We start from the raw sequence: 23,317 nt of genomic DNA, 5'->3' as shown, positions 1-23,317 counted from the left end.
GCCGCCCCCCGGCCCCGGCGGCCCCACCCCCACATTCCTCTCAGACCACAGTACTGATTCGGTTGATAGGCTTGGACTTGGAGCTGCCCGCCGTGCCGGTGCTCCCGGGTCCGCCCCCCTGTCCCCCCTGCTGCCCCGCCTGCTGCGGCTGACCTGGGTGCTGGGGGGGGTGTGGGGAGAGAGGCGTAAGAGGGGTAAGGGGGGAGGAAGGGGGGGGTAAAGGGGAGTGGGGGGGGGGGAGGGGGGATAGAGGACAGAGGAGGGTACTGGGGCAGATACTGGGCGCCCTGGGGCAGGTGGCGGGCAGTGACGGAAGCGGAGGGAGGCTGGGGCGTCGCGGCGAAGACGAAGTGAGGCTGATGGGCGGAGGAAGGGTGCGGGCTGTGGGCGTGGCCGGGGTGCGTGTGCGAGTGAGGGTGGGAGTGTGCGTGAGGGTGGGAGTGCGCCAGCGTCAGCGGCAGCTTGCCACCGCCGACGCTCACCTTGGCGGAGTGTGTGGGCTGCGCGTGGTACAGCGTGTACTGCGGGAGCGGAGAGTGCGGGGAGAGAGGAGAAAGGGGGGGAGGCGGGCAGCCCATACCCATGTTGGCATAGCGACCCTGCATACCATGCTGGGAAAGCTGCTGCAGCTGGGACATCTGCTGCAGCTGGGCGTGGGAGGGAGCGGGAGGCGGCCGCTTGGGCAGCGAGCCGCGCTGCAGGGTGTGGTGGGTGGGGGCCGGCGCGGAAGACGGCTGGCTGGGGGGGGGCACGGTCTGCACGTGGTAGCGATGGTGGTGGTGGTACGGAGGCGGCGGCTGCCCGCCACTGGTGTGGCAGTACTGGGCGTGCAGGGCCTGGATCTTGGACGGTCCCCCTCCTTCTGACTGGCACAGAGAGGAAGGGGAGTGTGGGGGCGGGCCTCCCGTGGTGGGTGGGGGCACAGGGGCGGGGTAGTGTGGCCCCGGGGGGATAATAGGTCCCGGGGGCTTGGAGCGTTTGCTGCCGAAGAGAGAGCCCAGGAAGGAGCCACTGCCGCTCCCCCCACTCCCGCTCCCGCTCCCCATCCCACCCCTCTCGCCGCTGCTGGAGACTCCCCCACCCCCGCCCACTCCGACTGTCCCAGCAGCGCTGTGTTGTTGCCCCGGCCCACCCCCCACCCCCACTCCGGGGCTCAGGATGGGGCGGTGAGGCCGGTAATCTTCTAAGCCGTAGCAGCCGGGCACCACCCCGGCCATCGGGAGCCGCTGGTGGGGCCTCGGGCTGCTAATGATGGATCCCTGGGAAACGGTGTGGGGGGAAGGGGGGGGGGGGGAGGAGGACAGAGCAGAGAAAGAGGAAAGGGTTAACGGACAGATACCATTACTATTACAGTGAACCGCAAACAACAACAGGCACACTGGATGAACAAAACAAAACAAAACACGACTGCAAACAAAAGACCAGTCAAAACGAAAAAAGGAAACGCAACAGCACGGAGAAAACGAGTATTAAGACTCAAAACGAAAAGTAAAACAGGAGTCTACAAAGGGGGCACTGAAAAATTAGATCAATTCAGTCAAATGCATGGGGAAAACAGTGAGTCCATGTATGTGTTCAGCATCTCTTCTACGATCACCCTGCCTGCTAGGAGTGAGCCACTCTGTGTTACTTCATTTACATTACCTTGAAGTAACTGTATTGTTAAACTGTGGTTATTGCTATGCTATCTTTCAGTTCCTCAACAGTTTCGGGCTACAGGACTACACAACAGGGCACCTGTGTAACATATACTGACATTGTGTACATCTACCCATTAAAATGAATCTAACTTCTGTCAGTCGTAACATTTACGCTACGCAGAAAGACTGATTTTTGCTATGTTCAGTCACCTAATGATGTATCAGAGATAAGTTTTGGAAAAGTAAAATGTTATCTCCGGTTTGTTGGTCACACTCTTTCCCAGACAGCAGTTAACAGGATGACTCATTCGTTATTATCACTGCACTCCTGTGTGGCAAATGCTCTGATGAGAAAAAAACAAAAAACATCCATGAATGAACGTTCCGTCCAGACTCCAGTGCAACCACACAGAAAGTGACGCCAACACAAAGGTGAGGACACAGACATGCAGGACCACTGCACTCTTCGAACGGTAATGGAGCATGCGGGGAATATTCCATTTATGTGGGATCTTGGGGGGGGGGTAGGGGATGGGCACCCCCTTGTCCACCTGAACTTACTTCAATGGTACTGTCCAGGGACCCCACGCTGTTTCTGCGACCTCGTTTCCCTGCACCCAACCAGGAAGAGCCAGGTTAGGAGAGAGGGGACATCACCCTGGACTGTCCCGCAGTGCATTGCATTTGTGTGCAAGCTGTCTCTCACACAGACAGACAGACACGAAACATGGCACAGACACACACTTGCCTGTGCAAATACACGCTCGTGCACACACACACAGACGTGCGTGCACACACGCAATTTTCATAATTTTCCCAACAACATCGGGTCTGTTCATAAGTTTATATATGGGGTAAAAATAAAGATTGCAAAGTGAAAAATGGACTTGGCCTCCCTAAAATTTCCACCACGATCATGCATACATAATTGAATCTATTTTTAGTGCTCCCTGTTCGGTCATTTCTCAACCGGCTGCACCCATTCAGAGGTTCAGAGTTACAGATCCCCGCATATTCTGAGAGTGAGGTCAGTCGGGGCCAGGGCTATGATGATCAGAGCCTATACACCCCCTCAGAATGAGCAAAAGTGTCTGATTGATCTAATTGTGAGCCTAATTGAGAATAATCTGATGCCTGCCCACTCTGCTTGGATTGTGGGGGAGCAGGCCTGTGGAATGGCCTTTTGTGAGTTATGCATTTGAAAATGTGACAGATGATCTAAGAATCCCAAAAAATAATCCTTATAAACGCAATGAATAATATAATAATATAATTACAATGACTAACTTATACTGTATTTCCTTCCTGCAGACATTGACTTCATTTGTAATATATACTTGTAATGCAAAAGGGCAAGACAGACTTTCTTTTAAAACAAACATTCTGACAAAAGAGACTGGATTTTATACTCCTCTGTTGTGTTTCACACAATTCTGCTTTGCACCAAACATTACAATATTCGATGTCACATGCTACCTTTGCTGTAAGGCAATGGAAGAGTACGCATGTAACTTAAAAAGCAGTAAACACAAAATATAAAAAAGCAATCTACGATGAATACAGTCCTTTGTACAGTACAGGTACATGTTTGTCTGAAAATAGCATATGTAGCTTCAAAACTGTAAAAAGAATCACTGATTCAATTTCATGTGTGAAATAAACTAACCCAAGTAATTCAAATCCTGTCTCATAAAATATTTTTAAATAAAATGACTAATAAATGGAAACTTTGTTATTTGGTTTTGTTTGATATGCCCTCCTTCTGGGTCAGTTTCTCTACTTTAAATATAAGAGCCACGCTTTAGTTTATATAATAACAGCAGGGAGTATCAGTGGTGGAATTTTAAAAACTGATTTAAGTAGCAGGATCCAAACAGTGAAGCGCTAATTAAGAGAAAACTATTAAGAGCTCTTAAGCGATTAATAGTGATTTTATAAAGGTATGAAGACATGGATTGACTCTGTTGACAATGAAGTGTTCTAAATATTTTTTTAAAAGGTATTCAAAAATCTGCTAAAAACATTTCATTGGCCAATTACATATCAATGACTTTTTAAAAAACAATGAAAATGATGAAAACGGCTGCCAAGTTAAACTGGGTCAGGATTCAATGCAGCAACACCTTTGTTCTAATGAGCGTGCTCAACCACTAGATGTCATCATTTTCCGCAATCCAAATTTAACATCGATTTAGCACACGCAGATCCACGATTACATGTAAACAGTACATATTTGAAATACCAGAGATTTAGAAAATATAGTTTCGATAAGTTGATAAGAAGTTGATAAGAAGATGATAAGTGTGCACAGCTAAAGGTGCATGAGCATACAGTTTGTTACTCTCATAGAGCCAGAAGCCAAAACCAACTAACAATGGAATAGCTGTACATTAAATGCCTGATCAAATATCAGACAGCTTTCATCCATGCTGAACTTGCACATGTTTTGCACATCATTTGCTCTCATTTTCAGCAGTTGAATAAGATGCTGAGAGCAAAAATGTACGTGCCTGTGCTGTGTGTGACGACCAGAAAGCAGTGGCAACCACTGGAATCACAGAGGAGCAGTAACCTGTCCCGAAAGGCGGTGTGTGTGATCCCATAAGTGACCTCCACGCAAACAGTCCCACTCCTACTGCAGACTGTGCCGAGGTGTAAGCACAGATCCCGCCCCTGAATATTTGCTGTAGTTCACCCAACTGACAGCAGATGGCGACACAACATTAGTAATTACATGCACCGCGCGGGTCTGTACACATATATTCGAGTTTTATTTAACAGGTGTGAGAAATTAGCCCAGGCTGTAAATGCTTATGCATCTGGTGCTGGCTTCTGCGCTGTGCTGCTCTGATTGTTCCGTGCCTGTAAAATTAATAACCAAATGAAATGAATCAATAAATGACCTCATTGGTTCTAGCAGTCCGGAGAAAAAGAGGTGAGAACTGGCTGCAACGCACACACAGAGGAATGGGAGACAAGAGGCCAGTTTTATTTTGCCCTGCCTGGTAGTAACTCGCTCGAATGTAAGTAAAAGTTAAATATCATTCGAAGAAGATGTAAAAGCAGCCTGCAAACACCTGAGCATCGTCTAAATAAGTGTCTAAATAAGAGTATTTGTATTTATGCATCACGAGTGTGCACTACAGATATTGTATTCCAAGGATATGACAGGGTTATCATATTTCAATACAAGGATATGACAGGTGGGCATTATCAAAACCCAAAGATGCGCAGGGACTGCCGGGGGAAACTGCAGCCGGCCAACATGAATATATCATTCTGTCTCACGGCGCGAGGCGTTTAAGGCATCAGGGATCAGATTACCTGCTTTGTTTGCGTGAATGCTACAGTCGCACCAACAGGCTTTTTCGGCTGCCTCCGCGGCGGAGGTAATTGTCCATGTAATCTCAGCAGAATGTCAGAGTCAACAGTGTAAAACCCAGATGAAAACCACTTAGGACAATTACTCCAGGTCTCCTGAATAATGGATGTTTGGAATGAGTAATGCACAAAAAATAGAGGCCTTGTCAAAACCTAAAATACACGACCTGGGGGGAGCGATACCCGTCGGGCCGCGCCACGCAGTTGCGCGAAGACCGCGACGCAAGTTTAGATCCGTGCACGTCGTGAAGGTCCCCCACTCCAATCAGACGCCTGCGTTTTATCACCTTTCTGTGGCGTTTTACGGATAAATCTTGCATTTCCACATTTTCTTTTATTGCTGCCGTTGTAAGAATGAAATTGAGCTATTCTGAAGATGGAGCTGAGGGGGGATATACATTATGAGACATATTCCTAATTAACTAAATTACTTATAATAACTAAATTTTAGAGTCTGCTGGGAGCCACTGCAGATGCCCTTGGCAGCAAATGCCAATCACTGATGATTTTTGGTAGCAGGCTTAATGGATGAGCTAGCGAGCCAGCCAATAATCCCTGTGGCCTTCTATTCAACCCTTCTTTTAAGGCTTAGTGTTATAATAACTTTGTAAAACCACTCATGAAAGGCAGAGGATCCGCATTACATTTTAGTGTGGAAAAAGAGCAACCTCACAATCTTGATGAGATGGAAGTGCATGTGTGAAGAAATAAACTTTAAACACAAAGCTAGTCCCCCTGTGTTGCCTCTCCACAGCTGCTTTGCATTGAACACAGCCAGTATGAAGAATGTGGCTTCACATTCACGCGAGCACGCAGTCAAAGGGCTTTGACTGCGTACTTCAACAAAGCCGGGGCTTCACTTTCAGCCCTCACCCCAGAAACTCCCCCACCGGTCTGTTTTCTGAGCTGCGCTGCGAGTGGCCTCTCGCTCCGCGGTTCAGCGCGAGGCCTTTCGAAGGCGGCTAAATGTCACTGGCACGGCGAAAAAGCTATTGCGTCCAATCGTCCTGGGGTCCGTTACTTTCAGGAAAATGCGGATCCATACCAGCTCTGGAGGAAAAGGGGGTCGGCCAAACAACCCCCGATGGGATTCAATACGCGTGAGATCGACGATTCCGTCTCGTCGGCGGAACAGCACTGCAGCACTACTGTGCTGCTCCCCACCTTCGTCTTCCCACAGTTAAAGCTTTATTTTGGCGTTTCTGCTGCTCGGGTCAAGCGCGGTGCTTGTGGTCTCCTGCGGTGAAGGATTCAGCAAGTCCCGTTCCTCTAAACTGCGCGCGAGGTAGGCAAGCACGAGCTAGCACTGGCCTCGGAGCCTATCTGCATGGCCGCGCTTGATCTCAGATCCTCACCCTCCGTTCTCATAATTAAGTCTAGCACGTTTTCCCGAGGAACAGCTGTCTCACCTCGGCGGGCTTTAACACGGCGTCACGCTCCGCTCTCCTGCCTGCGCAAGTGCGTCCTGACAGGCGGCAGTCTCCCATCTGAGACTAAATAAAGCTCAGCTCTGAGTTCCCGCTCCAGACCTGGAGTCGCGAGGGCCTGATCTGAGGCTGGCGCGAAACGCGGCGAGAGGCGTAGCCTCGAGACCTTCCCCCTTTCCAGCTTACTCTCACCCGAGCCACCGAAGAGCCTAAGAACTCGGCAGCTGGATGCCACCGGAGCACTAGTTTAGAATGTAATACGTATTTACAGCTGGTCAGCAAAGAGAAAGACAGTCAACAAACAGTGCCAAAATTTAATGGCTACACTCAACGCTGGCCTCAGTAAAACGTTATCTTTCATACATTTGTGACTGACTGGCTCACTCTCCCACTTAGCAGAGGCCCGCTGTAATGATACGGTTCCCTGAGCGGCCGCGTAGCTCAGCGCAGCCTGTTCCTGCTCGCGGTCTCAGGGCGGGGACGGCAGGCTGTGCACCTGGAGCTGCGCTGATGTAACCAGCACCGCAGTGACTCAGCCCTGCGGTTGCTCCTCTCCTTCGCCCACTGGCAAGAAGCAGGAGCTGTTCTCTCATGCGGTGCGTGCCTCGCGTGACGCATGCGCCGCGACCAGCCGCGACCTTTAAACCCATCAGAATGATGCTCGACAGGAACAGCTTGAGAATCCCGTGTCGCCCGCCACTACGTAAATCTTAAATATGCGGTTAGCCATGTCTTCAATTGAACTTTTCATTTAAGACCGAATGTACGTACAGTAACCCAGATAAGGATATTTTCCCTGTATCATTGTGGTATGGTAGCTATGAGAACTCCTGCCAGGCTACAGCATACGCCTACACAGAATTGCTAACAGGAGCCTGCTATGCACACAAAGGTTGGACTGTCCTGTTGTAACTGCCCCCACCTTCAGCCCCCCCAGCCAATGCTTTTGTTGCAGATGCTCCATTCTCCATCTCAAATCCTTCTGTAGTGATGAACACTGGGAAATGAAGTTCTTTCATTTAATGCTGAGGCTCAAATTGCAGACATAAAGATTCATAAATCCTTTCAGAGTATAATAGAAGGATCAAATAACTGGCAAAATCTGTTGAGGGTAAATATGGGTATATCGTGCTTGTGTGTGTGTGTGTGTGTGTGTGTGTAAGTGTGTGTATGTGTATGTGTAAGTGAAGGTGTGCATGTATATGTAAGTAAATGTGCGTGTATGTGATTGTGTGCATGTGTATACGTGAATGTGTGTGTGTGTCTGTATGTGTGTAAGTGATTGTGTGTGTATATGTGTGTATGTGTGCGCGTGTGTTTCTGTGTGTTTCTGTGTGTCTGTGTGTGTGTGTGTGTAAATGATCGTGTGTGTATACGTTTGTATGTGTGTGTGTCCGGGCTGTCTGTCTCTCCTGTGTCCCCGCCAATCCCGCGTGTCTCACCTGTCTCAGAAAGGTCCCTTAGTGATGAGCTGAGCGCCGTGCGCTTGAGGCCCTCCCCGCCCGAGTAGCTGTCGTCCAGGCTGGGCCTTCCCAGAGTCCCGTTCACCACCTCGTTCTTCACGCCTCCGCCTCCGCCGCCGCCGCCCACCACTCCTCCGCTCAGGAGGCTGGGCCGCATCACTCCCTTCTGCTTCTCAAGCTCGGCTGCAGGCGGAGGACAGGGGAGGAAAGGAAGAGAGGAACAGGCGTGAGCAGGGAGATGGGAGATGGGAAGTTTAAGGTTGAAAAAGAGCAGGACATTTGGAGGGGAGGAAGAAAAAAAAAAGAGAGAGCCAGTCATTCAGGGAAACAGAGGTCTGCTCCCGTGGCGACACCCCGGGCTGGCTGCTGCTCCCCTCGACCCCCTCCCCAGCGGCACGGACACTCACACTCCACTCTGTACTTCTCCATCTCCTGCACCTCGGCGATGCTCTCCCGCAGGTCGCTGGTGAAGCGGGTGCGGTCCTGCTGGCTGGGGGCGGTGAAGACGATCAGCACCTTCCTCTCGCCTCCCGGGATGGCCGACGTCAGGCGGATGCCGTGCGGGTAGTCTGCCGGGGGGAGCGAGGCGTGATTACGCGCGCGGTCACGCAAACATGAACGCGAGTGCGGTCGTGCTCGCGCCGATCTACCCGTGCCCTTGGACACTCGCTGCCCTTCAATTAACCCTTGGGCTCGTTGAGATAAACCATCTGCCCATTAATAAATGCTGCCATCTGTTGTTGATTATTTGTTACTGATGTTATAGCCAGATTGACTGAGACAGAATGAGAGGAGGAAGTGAGTAGGGAGTAGACAGCTTGACCTTCACCAACAAAGAGACAGGAGCTACGTATAGGGATCATTCCACAGAGACCGACAGAGGCCGGGATACAGAGATAGATTTAGGGCCTGTTACATAGAGGCAGACAGAGATACAGGATATAGACCTTAATTTAGAGATCATTACACAAAAACAGAGTGAGAGACAAATTTATAGATCTAGATTATATGGACAAAGACATGGATATGGAGCTACATTTACATCCCGTTCCACATATGCAGACAGAGAACAGGGGATATAGACAGATTTAGGGATTGTTACAGATATTGCCAGGAAAACAGGGATAAAGAGCTAGATTTAGAGATTGTTACATAGACATAGACAGACAGACAGGGATGTAGAGCTAGACTTAGGGCTTATTAGTTATAGCTAGACAGATAGAGATATAGAGCAAGACTGAGGGGTCACTACGTAGATTTAGACAGAGATATCAGTTCTTACAGGAGTTCTGGAACATGTGAACCTGCATCTCGACCAAAGGGAAAGACTGCCTGAAGCTGTAGGTCACTGAGGTCTTCTTCTTCTGGAAGATCTTCGTCACCTACAGGCATGGGAGAGTGGGAAGACAGACAGAGTGAGAGAAAGAAAGAGACAGAGACAGAGAAAACGAAAATGCGTCTTTTCCTCGGAGACACCGCGTCGAACGCTCGCTGTGTTTTTGTTAGCTACCGACGCCGCTGTCCTTCACTTTAACAGGCCGTGTGTGTTTCGGCGTGTGCCGTTTCCTCACCACCAGCAGGTCGTTGAACAGGAAGACCTCCCTCTGGTGCACGCCGCTCCGCTGGGGCCGGTTGGGGTCGGGCACCTCGTACAGCTGGCAGCAGCACACCAGCCGGCGGTGGGGCAGGGACAGGACCTGCGGGCGCCACAGAGGGGCGTGACGTTCGAGACCCTCACCCTTACCGTTTCAACTCTACGCCCCCCCCCCCCCCCCCCGTCCCCCCGCCCCCGCAAGAGAGGAGTGAGGGAACAGAGAGACCTCGACACTCCGCTTTCACACACTGACGCGACAGCGTGGGGGTTTCGGTTTGTTTTTACAGTGGGTTTAAACACTCCCTGATTGACGTTTTGTGTGTGCTTTTAATATTTTGAGACAGATGGCATCGTTTATAAATGCAGTAATGAAGCAGGTGCTACGCTAGAAAATGTGCAGTGAGCCTACGCAATATTTGTTTACATATTTTAAGGTCAAAATGTTAATTATTCATAAAACAAAATAAAAAAAATGATTTGGAATTATTTTGCATGAGCAATGTAAGAGCTTTTAAACATGCAAAAGGATGGTGATTAACAGCGGTTGTAATCTAACTGTAAACAATGCTGAACTGATACAGTATAAAGCCTTTTTTTACATGCACATGGCTGGACTACTTCGGCTACGTAGGCTACTTAGCAAATTATGCTGCAGTAGTATTTTTACTGTGGTTGTTATCTCCTAGTATGTCTGAGCTGGGCTTCATGTTACTTCTCTGTGGTTTGTGTTGTGTAGTTATACCACCCTAATGCGTGCCGATTTTGGCTGAGCTTGGTTACTAATTGAATAGGACGTATCTGGGGAAAATCATATTGTTTTAGGACATTGTGTTGATGGGTCACTAGGGGGCAGTCTTTGCATCAGACCAAGTATAACAATTAATACCACAGAGAAGTGATGGGGACACTGGGGGTGGAGATGCTGTCTTTCTGGTGACACATCCAAAGCAAGGTCCTGACTCACCGTGGTCATTAAATGATGTGGTCATTATGATCGAATTAAAGACGCTGTGACACGTATCAGGGATGAGGGGTGTTCCCTGGTGCCCAAGCCAAATTCTAATTCTGGCTCTCTCGAGGAGGCCATCTGTTCATTCCCAATAGAAATCCCTCACTCTCCACCTCAGCCGGCGTGTGGTGTGTGTTCTGCTACAAAATGGCTGCCGTGCATCACCCCGGTTGGGTGACACAAGGTAGAGGCGGTTTAGGTGAGTTACCTCCATCGCTGTAAGTGATAAAATGCAAAGCTGCTATACAAACAACATTTCTCATAATTCTTCATCATATGTTGCTTCAACCAGTCAAAGAAGAAACACTATATTTTCACGAATGAAAGACGTGATGTGATCGTTACAGACAGATTTCTGTACTAACTCTGGATGTAAGGTTTCATTTTGAGATGTTCACACGTTCCCAGAGTCAGGACAGCGCCTCAGACACAGAGACGTTCCTGGAATCCAAGCCTTTCTCCGAGGGCCTGTCCAACAGCATTTTGCAGAACGTTCCTGCAGAGCGTGCATTCCACAGGTGTATGTCTGAGGTCACTGCTGGGAACACAGTGAGGTGACACTGCTTGACAGGTGCAGTGATCGGGTTACACGCCTCTTCTGTGGGAACCAATGAAACGCCCCGTGGCATCAATAGTGTCAGTTCTTTGTGTGGGCAGTCTAAGTGTCTCGGCATGTTACTCACAGCTGGACTTGCATGCTCAGTGCTGGACACAGACAGTAGTCAGTTTCTCAAGTATTTACGAAAATAGAACCTGACCAGACGGGCTCTTTAAAGCTGAAACTCTCTGGTATGCCATTTGAGCGCAAGCACCGAAGCCCCACCCTCCAATCCAGGTTGAAGCTCCGCCCTGAACTGTATGGTTCAGTGTACGGCGACTCACCGGCTTCTTGCCTACGATGACCCTCTCCACAGCCTGCACCTGCGACACGTGGTCGTCGTTGGTCCTCAGCTCCCACTTCTGGATGCGCTGGTAGATCCCCACCAGCAGGTCCCGGGGAATGTCCTGCCCGTTGTCCACTCCTGAGGAGAGGCAGGGAGGGATGATGGGAAAAGGGAGAGGATGTGAAAAATGCACGAGACGATGTGCCCCCCAGCCGTGCATCCAACCCCCCACGAAAGATGCCACGCCACCGGTCTCGCCGTATCAATGCCGAGCCATGACTCTCCCCTCAATTTGGCACCAAACATTCCCTGAAAGGAAGGTCCATACACTCAGCCATGTTCAGCTATACAGGCTTTTTGAGCATGCTGTTGGCAACATTCAAGACACTGGCCTCCAGGTCTTCAGATGTCGAGTGCATAGATACTGTATATGTCCTAACTTCAACTCGCTGGGGTTAGGGCAGTATCTGATTATCCAGGCATTATGGAACCGTGATTGACTGACTACATTCATCCATGCTAACATGGCCACTGTTCACAACTACATCTAGTAATAATAAAAAACGGAGCCAGATAGGGGGAGGTGTCCGTTGGTGATTTAACAGTTTAGAGCGCTGGGAGTCTCTGGAGAGACCACCACAGAAGGAGCAAGGGGGAAGAATGACCCCCTCCGCTGTGCCTCATCTCTGTTTGACCACGTCAGGCGCATCCAAAACGCAAAAAAAGATGCAAGCAAGCCAAGGCCAAGCGAGCGCTTCTGACTCCTACTGAGCTCTTACATAATGAGATCTTACACCAGGCTGGAAAAATAGGACGAGTCGAGACAAAAACCAAATGTGCAGAACCAACCCAATTGCTCATATCTGGGCAAATTAATGTTCCAAAAAGTGTTCTGTGACCTGGTTACAGCACACAGAGTACCGCTGTGCAGAGGCACACAGAGGAACAGCGCTCTCGTGAAACAAATTTTATTCTAGAATCGACTCCCACAAAACACAGCGAGCAGAGGGAGAAGTTTAAATTCTCCGTTAAAGCTATATTGTGTACGCGCCTAGCCTCGCACAGCGTAAGACTGTTCAGCGCTAACGGTTTGCCTGGACCTTGGCGGCTCGTGATAACTCGCACACTTTCTAACTCGGTCAGGTGACTGCGAGAAGGTGGAGCCTGCACGCCGCACCTCGCAGGTTCTTGATGAAGTCCTCGAGCTTCATCTTCCTTTCGGGCTTCACGTTGGGGCTGTACATGTCCGTGTTGAGGAGGATGATGGCGAACGCCAGTATGAAGATGGTGTCCGGGTTCTGGAACTGGCGCACCAGCGCGGGGTTGCACACGCAGTACCTCTGGCTGGTGGGGGAAACAGGAGAGGGGGGGAGCAAGAGGAGGAGAGGGAGTTTACAATCTCTCATCGTGGAAAGGGTGGCACCCGTGAAATGGACACTTTCAGCTTACATGACATTATATTCATTTAACAGATGGTTTTATCCAGAGCAACTTCCAGCACAAAAGAACAGAAGTGCAACCGTTCAAGTCGAATGAGCAACAGTGTCAGACCAGGCTAACGACACTCCCAGACCAGTGAGTGTGAGCATAACACTATTCAAGCCCTACCACAAGTTAACTTGCGCAAACTGACTGAATGAGGGAAGCCAACTATACTACCATACATCACAGTAACTAGAGCACAGAATCCAAAACACTACATTGTGATACTATAAACAGGTAAAACAAACAGTTAAGTAATACAACTGATACAAGTAGGTGATAGGAGATGGAGATTAAGGTGGAACTGAAGTGCAGTCTGAAGAGGTGGGTCTTCAGACTGTCAGAAGATGGCCAGTGATTCCGTTGTTCTGGATGGGACAGTCAGTTGCCCCATGGTTGCCAAATGGCTACCTCCAACAGACTGAATTACATGTCATTTTTGACAACTGGGCCAAACCTGTACACCCTCTCTGGCAAAAAAGCTTAATGATCTCAGCACCATCTGCATAGAATAGCCTGCAAAAAGATGTAAAACTAAAGGAACTGGCTTCTCCGTCTAGATTCAAATCTGTTATGGAAGACGAGGCTATTGGAAACTGTCAATGCTTTGAATAAGCTGTTGTCTGTTCCATCTCTTTCTCTCTCTCTCTCTCTCTCTCTCTTACTCTGAATGCGTGCTTTCTCTGTATCCCCATATCTCTCTTCTTTCTTTCTCTACCTCCCTCTCTTGTGTGCTCTTATCTCTCTCTATCTCTCTCTTTCTCACTCCCTTGGGTGCTCTGTCTCTTGAAGCCTTTTATTGGTATATTTTCATTGCCTTTTAATGTTTTATATTGAAACTTTTTTGTCTGTCACTATGTGCTGCTGCCTTCTTGGCCAGGTCTCCCTCGGAAGGGATTTTATTTCAGCAGGACTTACATGGTTAAATAAAGGTTAAATAAAAAAAAAAATTTAAACGTGAGCTTAAATTTAAATCGACAAGACTGGTTATTTGATTATCATTGCTTGGATCATTATTTCAATGCTTGCTGATCAACACTTAACAAAAAATATTGAAACAGATTTGTAATTCTCTCTCATAAATATACATGAAGGAGAGCCTGTGAACAGTAATTCATTGATATTATTAATTTCCTGCCTGCAATGTGACTGCAGCAGATCACTCTACAGTGAGACACTTACACAGAACTTCAGAGTTTCTTTGATACAGAGCTTCGGGGAGACCAGGGTAGGACTATGTAGAGTGACTGATCTTGGGAGCCACATAATATTGTAATATGAAATGACTGTAAACAGACATCTCCAATTAAGAGATGGCAGATACCAATGTTTTTTCTCCATCCTCCCTCACCAGCCACAAACAGAGGCTGTGAAACACACACACACACACACACACACACGTGCGGAATACCTGAACGCCTCGATGAGTCTCTCCACCTTTTGGGCCTCCCCTTGCACTCTGATCTGGGCCTGGAATTTCCTCAGAGCGTCGTCCAGGTCCATCCCTGAGAAGTCCATCTCATCCACCACACAGCTGAGCAGCAGAGGGGAACAAGGCAGAGCCATCAATACACTCACACACACATGAGATTATACTTTATCTAGAATTAGACACATTATTTCTGCCGTTCCACTGATATACTGTAAATCACTTCTGCACATCCCCATCAAACAGATTCTGCTGAAAGCCCTCGAGCAAAGAGTTAAGCGACAGACAGAGGGGAGCAGATCTAGAGCAGTCTAATACATATACATTATGTATTAAGGTGCATGGTTTCCCTTAGATTTACACTAGATACATCCTTTCTCCTGTCCTTGTCACTTTCATCCACTTTAGTACGTCCTCATCAAAGGGATTCTGCCTGAGGCCTCAGAGCGTTTCTACATTCCCCTCCATCTCCCACTCACTCTATATTCCCTCCATCCCCCACTCCCTCTATATTCCCTCCATCCCCCACTCCCTCTATATTCCCTCCATCCCCCACTCCCTCTATATTCTCCTCCATCCCCCACTCCCTCTATATTCCCCTCCACCCCCACTCACTCCAGCACGTCCTTGTTGAACTGCTTCTGCCGGTTGCCCAGGAACTCCCCGATCATCTGCCGGCTCAAGCCCTTCCTCTCCAGGATAAAGCGGGCAATGCCCACCGGGGTGTCCGACACAAAGCCCCGCTCGATCAGGTACTGGATCCCCTTCTCTGGCTTCCTGGCGAAGGAGAAGAGGAAGAGGTTACCACGGCAACATCGGCTGTAATCCAACGCCCCCCTCCCCCCCGTGTCCTTTTTTAGGTCGGAACACGTCGCACACCTGAGTGCAGGTGCGAGCCAAGTCACCATGTTCTGGCTGCTCTGATTTTCTGAGCACCTCACAAGCAGCTGTTAGCTCTGCACCACATCTAAAGCCAATACATGTTCAGCCTTTTCAGTCCAGCGGTCCTTCCTTCCTCTTTTGTTTTTTGGTATTTACAGTCTTGGGGGCATCTGTCGTTTCTGCCCACTACCCTGTGTATTCTGGTGATACACTGAGGAAAAACCCATAAAACAGTGTTTCCCTGCCACCCTTCTGGGACCACGCTCTACACACTGGCTTTCACTTTCACGTTTTGTTGCATAGATAAGATTTTTTGAGTTGGGTGAGGGCATCTGCTGAGCGGTGAAATGCAAATGTAAATGTTTTCGTTCTGGCTGAGAGCTCAGCGAGTCGGGGTTTGACCTTGCGTGACACGACCTTCATGCTCCGCCAGACGGGCAGAGTGTTGCGCAGAGCAGCGTCCGTCCTCGGCTCACGGTCCCCTTACCCTCCTCCCTCCCAGTCCCTCCCTCCCTCCCCTTCTCCCTCCCTGCCTCCCTTTCGTCCTTCTTTCCCTCCCTCCCTGTCCGTGGCTCCCCGTCTCCCCGTCTGTCCCACCCCCCGTCTGCACCACCTCCTCCCTCCCATTCTCCCTCCCCACCTCCCTCCCATTCCTCCGCACCTCCCCCCTACCACCCTGCTCCTTCCTCTCCTTCCTGTCCCTCCCCTTCCCTCCTCCTCCCTGGCTCTCACTTGTTGAAGAGGTTGAGGCCGATGCGGTACTGCCTCCTCTGCACCACGTCGTTGTTGAACGCGGGCGAGTCCCAGCTGTGGCGGCTCTCGCGCTGGTAGGTCTGCTTGCCCAGCGGGGGCAGCGGCTCGCGGAGGCTGTCGCGCGACGACGAGCCCGAGCTGCAGTTGATGGTCTCGTTGGAGTTGGTGGTGGAGTTGAGCGAGTCGTTGTCGCCGTCGGAGCAGCAGGGCTGCTCCAGGCTGCCGGGGGGCAGGGGGGCGGAGGACGAGGACGAGAGCGGCGTGGTGGGCGGCTGCTGCTGGGGGGACGAGGACGAGGAGGGCGTGTCCGGGTACTGGTGGTGGTGGTGCGGGTGGTGGTGGTGGTGGTGGTGGTGGGCGGCGTGGTGGGGGAGGTGGGCAGGTATCGGGGAGGGGAGGGGCCGGCAGGGCGTGCGGGTCTGGCCCTGGGCCGTGGAGGAGACGCGGGCGTTGGGGTTGTGTTTGAGGGTGCCCTGGGGCGACCCCCCGCCCCCGCCGGGCTCCTGCTCGTAGATGAGCTGCCTGCTGAGCGAGCCGCGGTCGGAGCGGTCGCTCATGTCCACCGAGCTGTCGCTGGGCGGCTCGATGGTGAGCAGGGGCAGGTGGGCCCCGCGCAGCCTGTAGTCCCGGCACTCGGTGCAGGGCGTGCTGCGGCGGCTGTTGTTGCTCCCGCCCCCCTCCGTGTCCCGGCTGTCTTCCCGCCCGCCGACCCCGCCCCCCATGCCCCAGTACTCCGTGTCAGTGCTGCTGGGGGCGCGGTCCAGGGAGAGGGGGGACGAGGGGAGCCCGTCGTCCATGTAGAGGGTGACGTCGCTGTAGGAGGTGGCCGTGCTGTCCTCGTGCATGCTCAGGCCCCCTCCCCCTCCCCTCTCCCGGTCGACCAGCCCGCGGCGGGACGACGGGTTGCTGCTGTTGCTCCAGACGCACTCGCCGAAGTCGTCGCCATCCCCCGCCCCTCCTATCCCGCCGCCTTCCCCGCTGCCTTCCTGAGAGTCGTCCCGCCCTGGCCGGCACGTCAGGGCGTCATCAATGGAATCCGCCAGGGACTTCACCTGGAGAGAGCACGGAGGGAAGAGAGAACACACTTAAGAGCTGCTACTGGCAAAAGGGGGTGTGGGGGACGGACCACCAAACACCAATCAGCACGCGCATTAACATGGTCTGTGTTTCTGGAACATTTCTCCCCGTTTTAAAAATTATGAAGCTCTTTTACCTTTGAAACTCTTAGTACCTTTTCCTTGTTCAGCTCCTTCTTCTGTGACATAAACATCGTCAACCAACCTGTTATTTAGAAGACTTACATAGGTTCCAGTTTTACATGATATCCATTTATACTCTTGGATATTTACATATAGGCATATATATTCACTTGCAATTGTGGGTTAAGTACAAGGATACTTAACAGCGGGGAAATCGAACCGTTTAGTTATGAGCCTCCTTACCACTTCGCCCCGCTGCTGCCCCTGTCATAGTAAGCTGAGTGACATAAATATAGCTGTCAGATCAGATGCTTCCGCTCCGCCCCCGGGGAGGTGGACTCACTTGTTTGGAGAAGGAGTCCTCCAGGTGGGTGTAGTCGCCGGCGCGGTCGCCCTGCAGGGGCTCGGGGTTGTGGGAGGGCGAGTGCGGGAGCCCCGGCTGAGGCGTCCCCATGCCCGCGACCGAGCCCGGCCCAAAGTGCTGCTGCGCCTGCGGCTGCCGGTCGTCGAAGGAGTACTGCATGCGCATGTTGGACAGGATGATGCGCCGCGACATGCGGCTCTCGGACGCCGAGCTGCGCAGGCGCTCGAAGTTCTTGTTCATGCGGTACTGCCGAAAGGCCGTCTGGATGGTGCGCGCTGCCCGGCGGCTCAGGAAGTAGCCCCCATACTTCCTCTCCAGCATCTCCACCTGAGGGGGGGGGGGCACAGGGCTTATGATGCGGAGTCTGCCACACACCTGCAGTTAGTTAACTAGCTGCTGAGTGAGATAGACAGCCAAGTGGCTGAGATTAAAATTAGTTAGCTAGCAATCTGAGTGCCCTGAACGACACCCAAAATTAGCTAGCTAACTTGCCAGAATTAGCCTGCCAGCGAACTGGCTGAAAATAGAACGTGGCATCCTTCCTTGACACCTGTACAGGCAGCTAATTAGTGACTTAGTTAAAAATAGCGGCAGGTGGCTAATAGTAGAATTAGGTAGCTATCAATCTGGGTGCCCTGAGCAACACCTAAAATTTTCTAGCTAACAAGCCACAGAGTTAGCTAGCTAGCTAAGTTGCTGAAAATAGTGACATCTCTGTGGTTAGTTATCTAGCTAACAAAAGTTAGATAGAGGGCCAAGTGTATGAAATCAGAGTTAGCTACCTAGTTAATAATCTGGGTGCCCTGAGTAACATTTAAAATTAGCTAGCTACCTAGCCAAAGAGTTAGCTAGTGAGCTAACAGGATGAAAACAGATTGTAATGTTAGAACCAGCTCTGCAGAGGTCTGTAATTAAAGAATCTATAAAGGTGCCTGAAGGGCTACTGTAATGCCGGCCGTCAGCCTGGTACCTTCTTGTCCTGTAGGTCGGTGGAGAGCTCATAGCTGTCGGACAGGGCCTTGCACCTCTTGTTGTCCTCCTCTTCCTGCTTGCGGAGTGCCAGGCTGGCGGGCTGGTGGCGCGTCCGCTGGGCCCAGGCCAGGCTGGCAGGGCTAGGGGGGGCCACAGTAGGCCCCCGGGGACCCGGGGGCAAGCTGCTGTCTCCGTAACGGTCTGAGCCACGCAGATACGGGGCCTGGCTGCACGGGCTGTCTGAGAAACTGCCTGTCTCCACACTCTGGGTCTCCCCCTCCACGCTGACGGAGAGAGAGAGAGAGAGAGAGAAAGATAAGGGTTAATACAGTAGCCAAAACAGGCAGTCAAAAACCTCAAAATGAGGACAGCGGACTGACCTGTAGGAGATACGGGGTGCATATTTGCGTACCCCTACGGTGGCAGTCTGAGCCACAGCTGAGACAAATATTACCACACGTTACAAAAAGAACAGTCTTTTCCTCTGTGTTCTCTGCCGGGACATTTTCTGCAATACCAAACCCCCCGCTGACTTTCCATCACAGCACGCAGAGGTCTGTTTACTATGCTGCCTTGGACACGACCTTTTTATTTCAGGGCGCTGGTGGGGCCCGTGTGCGTCGGACACCCCGCGGAGCGCGGACGCGCAGGGAGCACGCAAGTGCCCTGACATGACACGCACAACACGCTACCAGGTCGGGGAGAGGCGCTAACGTACCTAAGCGGTAACACAGTGGTACTCTGAGGGAGAGAAAATGACACACGAAGTGCGCAGCGCATGCTGGGGAAGGCGTCCCCATCCTCGGGCCCCCGACTTCGGCTGCGTTTGCGAGTCTGTGCCCCGCCTACGCAGTTCTGCACAATATTCATATCTGTATTTAAACTTATCAGACTCTTACAGGAAACCTGTATTATTGCAGGATGAAAATGTAATGTTTTTAAAAAAAGGAATAGGAACCCTGCCTGGACTTCAGGTAGGCGTCTCCGACGCAGAGGAACACGGAAAACGCTTTAGATACAGGCATTACGGGGTCCAAACGGAGGGGAAAAAAGGAACAACAACGCGAGGGTAAGGGGTTAAAGCACAGACCAAAACGCCCAGCGTGACTTTATCAGCCTCCGCTGGCAGCCTCCGAATCCCGCAGGTGGAAGTCTCCACGGAAACCGAGAGCGCTGAGGGCGGGCGGGCTGCGCTAACGCCTCCTCACCGCTGAGCGCTTTTCAGATGAGGCACCGGGGCCTTGGAAACTTCTACTGACAAAGGAACAGCGGCCCCGAAGGCGAGGGGAGAGCGCGCTCCGTTACCTTTATTCAATTAAATTCAGCTCAATTCAAGTGGCTTCGCTGGCATGAGGAAGCACTGCTTGCGCTGCCAGAGCACAAACACATTAACAACAACCCTTCTGCTGCAAGGCCCACTGACAAGTAAATAAAAGCACAGCTTAACAAAAGGCGCAAGAATGACAATCAACGAGCGGATTGTTTGGCTAATTAATTACACGAATAGATGACGAATTAAAAACAGCCAATAACATGTGTAAAAAACCTTTAAAACCCTCTATTTATATCCTGCTTAGTTAATATAGCATATCACCCATTGTCACTCAGGCAACGCTTCAGTGGGAATACAGCTGAATACAGTTGAAAAGGCAGATCCTGAATGTCCTGCGCTGTAGGGAACTGTAGCTGTGGATTTCATTTCCACACAGTAAATGTGACCCTGTGTCTGTATTTTTCCACACTCCCGAAAGCGCAGCTGTGTCACAGCGTGGCTCGGCGCGGGGTGGACGGCCGCCCGTCCCTCCGTCCGCGAGGCCAGGCCTGGTCTCCCTGGCCAAGCCGCACCCAGCCCGCGCCAGTGTCGAGGTCTGTCTCAGCCTTTTTTTTTTTTTTTTTTTTTTATCAGCGGCTGTAATCAGACAGCCGGGTTTCGCCGGCTCCGCTCCCCTGCGGGTCAGCTGTTCTGCGAGCGGGTAGGCGGCGGCGGGCTGACCCCGGCTGACAGCGCGACGGAAAATCCCGCGTCAGGCAGCAAGCTCTGACCCGGGACCAGCAGAACGGAAGCAGCCGTGTTTATCCTGGGTAAACTACCGCAGTCAATGTGACTTTACCGACGCTCTCCCCAAAGCCAGGGAGTGCGGCCCTGCTTATGTATCATCAACAGTTCAGAGCGTAAACAAACATTGTCCTCTAGTGCCATATGCAGGATTTTCAAGTAATCATTATCATCTGTGACAAACAATTTTTTTGTTGCAATCTCTCCTGAAACAGGAATAGAGAAAGCTCAAGCCTTAGGAGCTCTTCCTCATAAAACCAGTGAGCATTTGTTGAGCGGTCACATTCATTTATTAATTATTAATACAGACGGGTGTAGGAGGCACCAAAAGATTTCCAAGCTTAAGCTGTTCCAGGATCAGCAGGACCTCAGCCGCATGTTAAACGTGACTAACTCAAACACAGACCGCCACACAGGGCCACATGTCCAACTCAGGCAGATGTCAGAAACACGGTTCATAATGAACTGTCTACATACAGCAGAGCCAGTCAGCACCACGGCTTATTTCCTGCTTGTTCTCATAAAGGATTATATACTTTCCCTTTCGCTGTGCTGAAACTGGCTTCACTCTAATTGCCTGTGTTTGACTGCTGCTGTCCTATGGCTGTCTGTAGTTAGTGTGTTTGCCACCCGCTCTCTTAAGCTCCTCCCCTTTTTCACCCTTCCCATGAGCCTCTGCGGACGGTCGGTCACTCACATGTAGAGGTGGGCCCGGTGCGGCAACCGACTTCTCCGATGGGACCACATGTGGCTGCGGTGGGGGACGGGGCGGGGGGGAGGCTGCGGTTAGGGGCGCAACACGCAACGCACCCCAGCAAATCAGCGAAACCCTTTTAGCTGCCGGCTCGTCTGCCCGCTACGATTTATCGCACACCCAAAAACAGCAGCCCTGCTCCTCCATGGGACAAGCTGTGGGACGGTCGGTCGGGGTCTTCGGGTTTCGACCTGGCGCCTGATTCGTCAGTGGTTGGGTCGTTTGCTCCGGATGACCCTGCGCGCTCCCTCTCCCCTGCCCCGGCGGCCGTGCTCACCAGATCACATGCCGTTTACTGCCTTGCACGAGCCAAAGTCCCAAAGACAAGAAAACTCCCGTGTCTGCGATGCTGTTAATGTACCATGGAGTCTGGTAACTCTGTACTTCTATTTTATGCAACCCCTCTGGCCTCGTCCCTCCCAGCGCCGTGCCGACGCACAGCACAGAGTCCGGTGCCTGACTGCACTCAAGTCTCGCTCGCTGCCAAGCTGCAGAGTGAAAATCTATTCACAGCACGGGGTCCCGGTAACCACAAACACAGCAATGTCAGCCGCACCAGATCAGACTGGAAAGACTGGGTGGTTCAATAACAAACAATGCTATCCGCTGAGCCGAAGGCAGACGGGCTGCGCCGGGTGTCACAGGAGATTACCAAACCCAAACACGCTCTTCTGAACTGCCCAACGCAGGCAACTCTGAGAGCACAACAGTCTCCACTAACAAAAACACAAACCTGGCTTAGCCTAAACAAACCAGCAAACGCCCATACAAATACACAGACACGGCCCCTTTCAAAAAACGAGCTTTCTCTCTCTCTCTCTCTCTTTCGCTCGCTCTCTCTTTCTCTGTCATTGCCTCTTCATTTCCCCTCCTTCTGCTCTTCTGAGAGATGGCAGCCGCTGATAAGCCCGACCAGCGTCTGTCTGAAGTAATCCCGGCAGTTCTCCCACCGTGTGCCCTCTCTTCGCCTGCACTCCGTTTCCCACAAGAGGGGGGGGAGTCAACCAGTAACCTCAGGCACAGTCACATGCCTTTCTCTGGAATCTCCCTCCCCTTCCTCGGTTGCTCCCGCCCTCTTCTCCCTCCCCTCCCCGTCCCCTCCCCTCTCCCTCCCTCCCTCCTCTCCTCTCCTCTCCGCTTTCCCAGAGACAGCAGCCCAGGGCAACAGTGACAGGCATTGAAGCAGCAGGTGGGCGAGGTGTGAGGGCGTGCGCTTGGCACCCAATCCGCTGGGCTCCGTGTGTCGATCTGAGCCCTCCCTGCCGTGCACTCGCGCGCACGTATGCGCGCTCGCACGCGCCTCCCGACGCTGCGAGTCTTCTCCTGTGCACTTTATGGGCTGTGTTAAGTGTCTTAAGCGTGCAAAAAAAACTGCCTGTATCGGCGACATACCACTATCGCTTCTTCTCTGCAAGAATATATTTCTGCAATGCTTACTCACTTCACCCTTCCTCTAAACAAGAGCTTAAAACAAGTCAAAAGTAGAGTGTACACATGCTTAATTTAGGCATCATTTGAGAGAACATATTTTTTTCATATTTGACAACATATTTGATCAGCTGGAAATGTCTCTGCGTGAGGTCTTAATCACATAATTGGATCAATAATTACACTAAATTAATGCAGGTGACTGTGTGCATTTTGTTTAATACGGATCACCTAATTACCTTAGCAGTTTAGCAATGACAGAACCCAGTACACAGTATAGTTTTCACAGAGCATTTATTATTTACCCAGTGGTGTACTGACAGAGACCATTAGTTTTATAAGCGTTAATATTTACATTGCAACGATTATTGACGAAAAGTATTATGCTGTTGCGCCCTATGGCAATACCAGGGCAAAATATCAAGAATATAAATATTTTTGGCTTTCAGTAAAGTCCTGTTGAGGGGAAGGGCCTAAAATTCCTCTTATGACCAGTATGGCCTCTGGCACTACAAAAATTGGGCTAAACCTCACCGGACAGCGGAGTAAAGTTCCCTCCCGGCTATGCCGGCGGAAGAGACGAAAAACACTGTAAGAAAG

At 51.1% G+C, this 23,317-nt stretch overlaps 1 protein-coding gene across 1 annotated transcript in view; it reads right to left on the bottom strand.

Moving 5' to 3' along the window:
• iqsec2b (IQ motif and Sec7 domain ArfGEF 2b) overlaps positions 1-23,317 on the bottom strand; it is a 104,546-nt gene continuing 81,229 nt past the window's right edge. The window contains 14 exon segments of the mRNA XM_036531135.1: positions 1-238; positions 240-1,259; positions 2,202-2,251; positions 7,891-8,094; positions 8,319-8,480; positions 9,194-9,293; positions 9,483-9,608; positions 11,397-11,536; positions 12,576-12,742; positions 14,292-14,414; positions 14,925-15,086; positions 15,924-16,996; positions 17,487-17,834; positions 18,478-18,763. Of these exon segments, the coding sequence (XP_036387028.1) occupies positions 41-238; positions 240-1,259; positions 2,202-2,251; positions 7,891-8,094; positions 8,319-8,480; positions 9,194-9,293; positions 9,483-9,608; positions 11,397-11,536; positions 12,576-12,742; positions 14,292-14,414; positions 14,925-15,086; positions 15,924-16,996; positions 17,487-17,834; positions 18,478-18,763 (4,159 nt within the window). The 3' untranslated portion in view covers positions 1-40.

This window comes from Megalops cyprinoides, chromosome 6 (genome assembly GCF_013368585.1).
Source record: "Megalops cyprinoides isolate fMegCyp1 chromosome 6, fMegCyp1.pri, whole genome shotgun sequence".
NCBI classification, from domain to species: Eukaryota; Metazoa; Chordata; class Actinopteri; order Elopiformes; family Megalopidae; genus Megalops; species Megalops cyprinoides.
Note: the sequence above shows the minus strand (reverse complement) of the source record. Positions and strands in the feature narration are given on the sequence as shown.